This window comes from Tyto alba, unplaced genomic scaffold, assembly GCF_018691265.1.
Source record: "Tyto alba isolate M040663 unplaced genomic scaffold, T.alba_DEE_v4.0 Super-Scaffold_2, whole genome shotgun sequence".
Taxonomy (NCBI): domain Eukaryota; kingdom Metazoa; phylum Chordata; class Aves; order Strigiformes; family Tytonidae; genus Tyto; species Tyto alba.
In genome coordinates, this window is record NW_024881282.1 from 19,174,078 (window position 1) to 19,184,715 (window position 10,638).

General features: G+C 40.0%; 1 protein-coding gene across 9 annotated transcripts in view; it reads right to left on the reverse strand.

Moving 5' to 3' along the window:
• Positions 1 to 8,807, reverse strand: part of PSPC1 (paraspeckle component 1) — a 65,174-nt gene extending 56,367 nt beyond the window's left edge. For 4 of the 9 annotated variants that reach the window (XR_004406812.2, XR_004406811.2, XR_004406810.2 and 1 more), the window contains exons 1-4: positions 7,932 to 8,807; positions 5,727 to 6,028; positions 2,997 to 3,092; positions 1,779 to 1,975 (exon numbers count right to left, since the gene is read on the reverse strand). Coding sequence is in view for 3 of the 9 variants with exons in the window: in XM_009966720.3 (XP_009965022.2) it covers positions 1,779 to 1,975; positions 2,997 to 3,092; positions 5,727 to 6,028; positions 7,932 to 8,312 (976 nt within the window). In the remaining 6 variants the exon portion in view is untranslated. The remainder of the gene's footprint in view (positions 1 to 1,778; positions 1,976 to 2,996; positions 3,093 to 5,726; positions 6,029 to 7,931) is intronic. The other 5 variants (XR_004406814.2, XR_004406813.2, XM_032991054.2 and 2 more) reach the window with 2 other exon arrangements.
• Between the last annotated feature and the right edge of the window lie 1,831 nt (positions 8,808 to 10,638).

Here is a 10,638-nt window from a genome sequence, read left to right on the forward strand (position 1 = left end):
GTGTGTAACTGAAAAGGAAGGGCTATACTATGTATTACATTGTTGTTATATCACATTAACATTCACATTCCTCACCTGTGAGATGCTATGCTTACATGCAAACCAAATGCTTTCACATTTTTTGCTTGGAAAATAAACCAAGAAACAACTTCACAGTTGTCATTTCAGGTGCTGCAGTAACTATTTGGCATTTTGAAACAGTTTTTTATTATGCTTTGTATTTCCGTACAAGATCTTACATAAATAATATGGTTTCACACTAAAAACAAGCACACCTATTTTGAAAAAAAAAAGGCAAAGTAAACTTTTTCCTAATGACAACTTTCAGTTGCAGTGGATTTAAGAATACTATCTAAAAAATGAAATATGCTCCCTTTAATCTCTTTTCCAGTTATGAAAACGTTTTAAAACCTATTTTAATAAACTGTATTTACGTTCAACATACTCAAGCATTTGCATGCTTTCAATCCACCAACCTTGATAATACTCTAATCCAGCTCATATAGGTATTTTCAACACATCATTCAAGTCAGCAGAAAAAAATAAGATAAACCAGTCTTGCACAGGGAAGTTGTACTACCAACAAAAATGTCCTCTTACGAGTAGGCATTAAGTAAAGACAAATAATTGCAGCAAACAGATTGTATGAGTTACCTGGGTTTAAGTTTTGAAATGCATCCACTATTTACAATCTCAAGTCTAAATCCCTTTAAAATGGCACGGCACTCTTATTCAGACTATCAAGCTAGTTATTAGACTGTCTTTTGATTTAATAACCTCAGAGATAATTTTTTTTTAGCTAGCCATGATCTCCCTTAAATTAAAATTTAAAAAGAAAATACTTTAATGTTTCATTTATGCAACAAGCCTTGAGATCCTTTCTGATATATCTGCAATACATTTAAATTCTATCCACTCAGGTCTTGCAATTTAGCAGTCATACAGAAGGAACTAAAATCAAGTAGTGGTTTAATTGTTCCGGACTAGAAAACAGTGATTGCTTGTCCACAGTGTTCTGGGAAAAACGTGTTTAGGTAGAAGGCTAACAAGCAGAAGTACAGAGATACTCGCCCTGCTACTGCCCTCTCTGCCCAAGAAACACAAGCCCCACCCAGCCCCATTCTTAAAGACAGGGCTTGAAAGCAACTGCTAGAGGGCTTTTCCCCCAACACTAGCAGAAGACAAGATGTTCAAACAATTACAGAAGAGGGATACATAATCTTAAAATTGCAAGAACGACCAAAATTCTTGGCAACTGTGAGTTACTTTCAGTTGTTACATACATCTAACACTATGTGCACATCAGACTTCTCAGCTGGGCTTCAAACAGGAAAAAGAAAAGTAACATTAGCTACTGAAGCATTTTAAATCATACAGGTGCACAGAACATCCAAAAGTACAAACTATCATTTTTTGTTCCCCCCCACACACACACACAGCCCACAAACAGTACTTAGTCCTATCTAGTAAGCAACACCAAAAATGGAAAATAATTTTACTGATGACTATGAAGCTACCATTCAATTTCTTTACATAAACTACTTACACTGAACAAATTCAAGAAGAGAAGAAAACAGACCTAACCAACCACCCCTTTCTCAGTTTCTTAATTCATCTCTGCAAATCATTAAGGAATATGTGTAAGGAGAAATATTACTTCCTTTTTCTCAGTTCAATTAATTTAATTAAATAGTGTCTGGCAAAATCCCCAGCTCAATGCTACACAAAGAAAATCTATGACAAAACATATTTAATACTAGTAGATTATCTGATTTTACCTTGCCTCATCAACATTAGCTGATGCTCATGTCTAGCTGCTTCCATTTCTGCCTCTAGTTTCTCTTTGGCTTCTCTAATGTTCCTGTCAACCTGTTCACGCTGTTGCTTTTCCATCTCATCAAGAGCCTTCCACCGTGAAGCATACTCAAACTCAAATGTTCCAGGCTGAGCAAAACGTGGAGGCTGCTCTCTTTCCCTAATGAAAATTTTGCAGTTAAAATATACAGAAGGACACATTTATATCAACAGCTGTAACAGCCAAAGAATTTATAAACAGTCACTTCAAGTGTAGATCTGACTTTAAATCAATCTGCCAGGTGACTACTTTCTAAACCAAAGCTTAATTTAGCTGTTAATACAAATAATGTGATCAGAGAAATTGTCCAAATAAAGATCTGTTCAATTTATATAATTTTAAGATAAAAATTCATATTTACATCAGTACAAAATACTGAACTGCAACACTAGTTTAACTGTGTTCAGCCTTCTGAAGCAAGCAGTCAATTCATAAAAACAGTTATTTAAATTAATATCAAAGCTTAATAGACAGCTCAGAATATTAATCAGAATCTCTAAACATTAAAAGATGTCAACATTTTATATCACATTCTAATACTAACACTGTAACAAACAGTGACACATTTTTTAAAAGTGTTATTCTTCAGCCTTATCAGAATAAGCATTTTAGCTTCAAGCAATATGATTTCTAAGTGGCAATCAAATTTCAATATTAAAATTACTATTATCAGATTAGGTGACTTCTCTTCCACCTCATAACCAAGACTCACTTTCTCATGTCATGCTCAAAGTTTTATCTTAAGTGTGGAAGCTACAAAGATTTACACTCCACTGACTTTACAAACAGCTATTCAGAGAACAGAAAAATCTGCGGGTATGTAAATCTCTGCAGTATTAGACCACACCTCTAATCCATAAAAGACTATAGCTTGGCTGGCCACAATCTCCAACTGATTTCAGTGTAGGCCAGGAATCTATCTACTTTAGTAAATGCATAGAATATTAAACCTACAAGTCTGAATTTTACTATGATTAGGAAATGTCAGCAAGGTCCTATTTAATCTTTTAACACAAAACAGCACAACATACAAAACTCTACTTCCTGTTGCACAAACTGAAAAATAAAAGTTACCATATATTTACCAAGCTAACTAAGTATATAAATCATGCTTTATAAAATAAAGCTAAACACAACTTACTTGTGATACTGTTGTGTTTTCTGCATTAGCTTCTCCGGGAGCCCATCTTCATCATCAAATTGCTCCATTGGTTCTACAACAACAGGTCGAGGTGTTCTGGAAGACAGTTTCCATTTAATAATTGAATCATAAATGAAGCAGTTGAAGTTATTTTAGTATGTTGAGGAAACACTCCAAAACACTAATATGCATTATCTGTAACTCCTCTCACATAATTTCTATGAGTCTTGATTTTAAGAATTATCTTTTAAAGTAATCGTTTCTATACCCCAAACCAGCTATTCCACCTAGAAACCACAATTTACTTGATGTAGTTCTGTTTGCTATGAAGTATTTAAAGATTTAAAATAAAATCTCAAAACCATCCATAAACTATTACAAAATATTTAGCAAATCTTTTTGTTTTCATCAGTGAGGCAACACAGGAGCCATGATTATACTGGGAAAGCACCAAACCAACCCAAAAAAGAGAAACACTACCTATTCGTATATTAAGTTACTTTTGAAAGTTACTCTATAACTGAAAACATCTTGATAATTTGGCATTAATATTCCAGTGATAATTAGAAAAACATTTCTGCTCAAATTATTTAAAACCCATTCTCTGAACCACCATAATCTCACAAACAAGAATTCAAATTTATCTTTGAAAATACTGTCCTTGAATTTCCATTATCTGTAGCGATCAGAGGCAAGTATTAGCCAGTACTGCCGCTGATGGCAGCATAAGGATCCTAAATTGTGTAAAAAGCATTCTGCATCAGTTTTGGGAACATAGCCTAGAATACACATCTTAAAGCAGTAAGAAAAGAGCTTGAAACACTATTTTCAAAACACCAGCACTTATTTATTGTGTTCCACACCTTTATTTCACTTTCCAGGTCTTTTCATAGGAAAAATAAAGTACCAATATATTTTAACAACAGCTGAAAAAGAAATCTTTGGGCATCAAGTACAGATTAAAAAGATGAAGTCTGAAATCACAGAGCACAACTCAGCAACTGTTTCTCCTGATGTTATCAGCATGGTAATTGCTGGCAGTTCTGTTTTTAAATGCAACTGAATTGTGGTGTTAAGTTTGACTTAACAATTTTAGATCTCTAAATCAACATTTCAAATGCCTAGCTTTGATATATTTAGCCCATGAATTTAAAGATTTTCTTCTGATCAGGCAAAGAATTTTCAGCTGAAAATGTAAAATTTTAGATTCTGAAGCAAAACATCAAAGTATCATGGCAACAGATTCACGCTAATTATCTCTGCAACTGTTCATTAGGGAATGTGTCAGCCACCTAAACAAGACAATTATCAAGTGCTTTTTATTCACTCAGGCCACAGTTAGATGGTCATTTCAAACCAACTAATTTATCCAGCTGGTAAAAAGAAAACACCCTCCCTCAAACCCCAGCATCTTTTTCTCTGCCACATCTCTCACACCAAGAATAGGATTCATGTAACACTGAACTAGATTAGTTCGCTTGTCTGGCTCACTGTGCTTCCACTCAAATACTAATGCCAAGAAAACCCAGGGGACAAGAACAAATTGCTGGCATCTACTGATAACAGTAAAGATGTATTCAGATTGAATTTACTGTGTAGCCACCAGGTCAGTTCAGTGGCACACAAGATTTATGAGATTATCATGAGAAAGGAGTTCCAGACCCTTTCCCCACCTCCAATTTCCTCCTAGCAACATTTTCTCCTGCCCTATCCTCTGCTAGACCTGATGTACATAGCACCCATGTTAGCAAGCAAATTCACATGCTTGAACAGCCAAAAATTAACCCAACAAAAAAACAACTGAACAGTTTTCTATTGTTTTAGCAAGCACAAGTGGCTTGTGGAAGTATCAGAAAATTCTCATCTGGATAAAAAAATCAACAGCACAGCCAGGGCAAGAAGAGAAAAGAACTGCAAGTTCTCCAATTTGATGGCAGCAAGTTTCCATGCTGTGGAACCACAGCGTTATTCTCCTAAATGAGAATTAGAAAAATCAAAAATAAAAAAAAATCCTGAATATCTGTCATTTCATACAGCCTTTAAGAAAGCATTTGCAAATGTCACCAGTGAATTGTTAAAGCACAGCAGTTAACAACTCTCTTCAGCAAGTACAGAAATAACAGATGAAAGAAAGAAGTGCTGTAATTTGCAAGCTTGCCCTTGAAAATAGAAAGTTTTCCAGAGATTGTTGCCATACACTTCTGCAGAATCTAAGCCTTCATTTGCAAAAAGAAAAAAAGAAAAAGTACTTCTGGGCTTTCAAGCCACAAATAAAACCTGAGATAGAAATAAACAGAACAACACTTTCCTGAGTTTACAGAAGTATCAGCAACGTAGTACAGTGTTTCCCTAAGAAACAGAGGAATATTATTTTGGCACATTGTTACTGGGATCAGGAGAAGTGCAATCAATGAAAATAAAGTCTCACTAGCAAAAGCCCTACTATATAAAGAAGGAATTGTACTGTTGCATATAGACAAGGAAAAGCAAAATGCTGCTATTGGACTCTCATATGGTGTAATTACAAACAGCAAGCAGAAAAAGATGGTTTACTTCACCAAAAAAAGCTCAAGTATTTGGGGTATTTATATAAAACACCTTAACTTCTCACCTCATGGCTTTCATAATTTGTAAATAAAATAAGAACTAGGTATTATCCATGAACACAGTTTTCTTTCCCATTAGAAATATATATTCACACCAATTCAAACAAAAAGCCTGTGAACTTACGTTGTTAGCAAGAATGCCCCATCACTGCATCTTTCTAGAGCTTTCCGTGCTGGAGGTTTTGCTGCAAACTCTACAAAACCTTTTCCTGTAGCTCTGCCACGATCATCTACTACAACAACAGCTCTTTCCACTGGCCCGAATTGAGAGAATGCTTGTTCCAGTAGCTCATTAGAAACCACAGGTGAAAGATTCTTGACCGTCAGGGCTGCTCCATGTGTAGCAAATCGAATTCGAAGTGGTCTGCTCTTCAAAATAGTACCATCAAGTTCTGCCTTTGCTATTTCAGCCAATGTCCTAGATTCCTTTTTCAAGATATAAAATATTTTATTTATTTTATTTTCAAAGACAACAGATACCAGTCTTGTGTTCCTCCCTCATTCTCCTACCACACCCCACACCCCCCCCAAAAAAAGTAGCAAAGTTTTTTTTCCTCTAACTTGAGCACAGCAGCATCAGGCCATCCATTCTCCTGCCACCCCCACCCCCCAAAAAAAGCCAAAGTTCCCATTCACTGATTGAAAAAACCTATGCATTTGTCACCCCCTATGATTTATTCTAAAAACCAAAGTAGGCACAAATTTCTGTTGCACATTAGGACTTAAATTCTCATTATGGTGGATACATTTATGCTGCTCTGTAAAGGCTTTCAGTAGGAAGTTGAAGACTTGATGCTACTTTGTATTTACCTACTCAAATGTTTATATTCTGCATTCCTAGCTCTATATAGTAGGAAACAAGTGTTTTCAAAGATCATACTACAGGCTCTAAGGTGGTTTGGGTGTTCAATTTGTTTTTAAATAAGTGAAAATATCACACTTGCTCATTATCACTGTTGGATGAACTCTCAATGAATGTCCAGTTCGAATTTCATCAACAGATGATGAAATTACCTTCTTTGTTCATGTATTCATTCTCACATTTACGGCCTTTCTGCACCCATATCCATGAGACAGTCTGTATCAATATCTGCCTTTTTTCTCATTTCAGATATTTTCACCAAGTTTGATACCTCCAATCCCTCACATTGAAAGAAATTATTCTTTAGACCATTGCTATTTTCTCCACAGCTCAACTGATTAGGTAAACCGTTAAAAAATAACATAGTCCCCAAACATAACATAAAAGAGAAGTTCATATAAAAGCTACATCTAATCTATATTACATTTAAAACTGACTAATGACATGTAAATGTATCTCGCTTCCTCCAGCAAATTGCTATTTCAGTCTGGGGGATTCTCAGGGTAAAAAATGTATGGCAGAATGCCACAAGCACTTATCTTTAAGATGACAAACAAAAAGCAAAAAATCCTAACCAGTAAAATATATGGAGAAATCATAACTAGAGACACACAAAGCTGTTCCCAGAATGATATAAATCAGTGCATTCTAGACATGGCAGTCATGAAAACTAATCCTGCACATTAGATTGACATTTAAATACAGTATCATAAGCTTTTCATATGATTCCTTTTTTCATGCTCAACTTGAGTATATTTGATTGAATACTTATTATCACTAAAAATCTAACCTTATCTGGATGCAAGTAATTTAAATAACCCAAGGTCCCACTGCTTTGCAATTCTGAGATTACATGTTCTGTTTTAACAATGTGTGAGCAGCGATATTTCAAAACAATTCCGTCCACTCTTTAAAATTAACTGCGTTTTCATAGACAAAACGTGTATTCATAACGAACTGTACAGGCTGAAATTTGCTTCTGCACAAAGAAGGATTTTTTCCTTAAGTACGATAAATTATCTCAGTCAAATAAAGGAAGTCTTTATTGTATCACAAGAATAAAGCAGATCGCGCAACCACATCTTCCATTTAATGAAGAATACCAGGCTGCAGGAGTACCCGCGGTAGCAGCACGTAATCGGGAACTGGTGGGGAGCCCTGGAACCAGCGGCGTTACCGCGTATTGAGAGGGGAGCCTAAACACGAGCGGCTGGGAAAGCTCCTCACAGTGCAGGCCTGTGACTTAGATGTATAGAAACAAACAGGAGACAGGAGAGAAGGAAGAGGAAGCGGAGAGAACAGCGCTAGCAGCAAAGAGAAAGCGAGAGAATGAGGGGCAGCTACTGGTTCTTTATACAGCCACGCGACAAGGAAAGGCGGGGAGGGGAGCAAAGGAGAAAAGTCCCCCGCCTGCAAAGGCAGCCTCTGGGTTACGGGGCAGCCATGGAGGCTCGCGCGAGTCCTCACCAAGCGAATGAAGCCAAAGCCGCGGTCCCGATTGATGAAGACCTCGCTGGGCTCCCCGTAGCGCTCGAAGAGGCGCTTGAAATCCTCCTCGGTGATATCAGTTGGCAGATTCCCCACGAACAGCCGGCAGCGCTGCGTGTAGCTCTTCTCGCCAGGCTTGAGAAAGCTTTTGATATCGATGGTGAACCCAACCTCCTGCTCTTCATCTCCACCTTCTTTGCTCGGCACTAGCGCCATGGCCGCTGCTGCCTCACTCTCCGTTTCTAGGCCCCGCAATCCCTTCAGGTTGCCGCCGCCGCCGCCACCCCCCACCATGCCCAGCGGCGCCGCTGGGGAGCTGTTCTCGATCCGCACTTGTTTCAAGTTCCTATTCGCTGCCATATTCAGCCCTCGCTCCGTTCTCTCTGGTTTTCCTGGGGGACGCGGAGCCCGGTTCAACAGCCACCAACCCCTGCCCCCTGTCAGTTCAAAATGGCGCCGCTGCCAACCTCGACGAGTTGTAACGTCCCTGAGGAAAGCCCCGCCTGCCGCCGCTTCTGCTCGTTGCTGGCCGCGGGGAGGGGTCCGCGCATGCGCCGCTCGGCGCGGCCGTGGAGGGGCCGTGTCCTTTAATGGCGTCCTCCCTCTCTCAGCAGCTCTTCTTCCATTTCGGCTTCGGCGTACAGGCGAACCTGCTTCAAACCGCGAGGAATCGGTCCTTGCGTCTGCAGAGGCAGCTGCTGACCAGCGGGATGCACTGCCTGACAGGATAACCCACCCAGAAGCTTCCTTGCTAGCTCAGCTCCCTCGGTGCCTGACCCGCCCGCGCTGAGAGCAGCCGCAAACGCAACCATACTGGCTTAGAGTAGTGGTCTCAGAAGCGTTCAGGTTCCGCAAGCACTCTGTCCCCAGGCGGAAGAACCCCGTGGTGGGGTCTCCCCTGAGGGAAGGGCAAGCAGGCGGGGTTTCCCCTCAGGAAAGGGCGGGCAGGCGGGGTGCCCCGGTGGGGTGCCTGGTCGCTGGGGCAGGCGTCACGCGGGAGGTGCCGAGGCGGCTGCAGGGGAAGAGCTTGGGGGAAGGAACCCCCGGGCACTGCGGAATGGAAATGAGAGGGAGGACCTGCAGACAGCGCAGGAAAAGCGTTCACAGTTAGATATGGGAGACAGGTGTGAGGGGGGAGAGGCCTTGTTACATCTGCTGCTCTCAGAACAGTTTCTTACAGGGCAACAGCTTCCATTATAAAGGTGATGACTTCTAAGAGGTGTGGAGTCAGACGTTTCCTCCCTTGGGCACCCCTTCTTGTAGCTAGAACTATATGTGTCTCTCATCCACAGCACAAGGCTACAGTTTTCTCTCCTCCTCACTTGCCAGATGCCCAAGTTGCCTGGTTTGATCAGTGTACTTCAACCAGTAATTCAACTGGCGTGCGATTTCTCAGACAAACCTCATCAGTCTGCCTGGAGCCTCGCAGAAAGCCTGATCGGTTTTTCAGTCTTATTACCACAGCAGCCTGAGCGCTTCAGGTGCCCATGTGGCTTTGCATCACGTAGGGGAACTCCTGTACAATAGAGCGAGACTTCAGGAGAAAAATAACTATTATTTGTTTTACTAAGAGAATTACAGCATTGACAAAATCTCACATGGTTAATAGTTACTTCAGCTAGTGCATGGCATGTACTATTCTTTTGAAAATGCAATGTCAAGCATGATATTCAAGAAAAAGTTAATTCTATAACAGGCATGAATCCCTTGCTCAGATATTTCCTTGTCCATTGGGGAATATTTTAAGTTACTGTGTCTTGTTTTTCCATTTCAGACACAGAAAACATCTCAGTCCTTTTTCTCATATCTCTGAGCTTGTACCAGGAGCTGGAGAAAATACAAGTTCCCAAACAGCATTAATTTATCAGCCCACCTGTTTCTGAAGCAGACTCGTGGGTGTAGGGCATCAGATTAAACCCAAATTTAAACCTCTGAAAATTGGAAAACACAGATGGTAGAGGAAGGGTATCTACTCACAGAAATGGCAGGAAGTCAGGCAGTGTAGGAACATGAGGGAGGCATTAGAGTAACAGTATGGGATCACTAAATTGCCTTGACTGTCCAAAGAGCTATGGTTTGTCATATATTCAGGATTCAATAACAAGACAAAAAGGAACCAACTTACAGCAAACCAACAGTTTGTTTAAAACTGGTAAGCATGTAAAGGGGATGAAATATATGTTAGAAATTATGTGACTACATTGTAAAGAATGAAAGCATAGTAGATGTGACAAGGGAGATGCATAGTAGTCTGATTGTTATGTTATTGCCAATGCTGTGTAATAAAATTGCCATGGTTTTCAGACACAGCTTTCCAAATTAGATTAGGAATTGTCGTGATTTGAGCTCAGAGGGCAACTGAGCACCACACAGCTACTCATTCCCCCCCTTCCCCCTCAAGGCTGAGAAAGAAAAAATAAAGCAAAAGGCTTGGTGGTCTGAGATAGGACGGGGAGGGGTAAAGTACCCATTATGGTCGTGGGCAATAGGCAGACTTGTTAGAGAAGAAAAACAGAACATAAATTTCTTACAGATACTAACAACAACACTTAACAGACAGAGTAGGACAGTAAGAAGCATTACCACATCTTGATAACACCTTCCCCCCACCCCTCCCTTTCTCCTGGGCTCAGCTCTCCTCCCGATATCTCTACCTCCTCCCCCAGCAGCACAAGGGGCAGGGAAT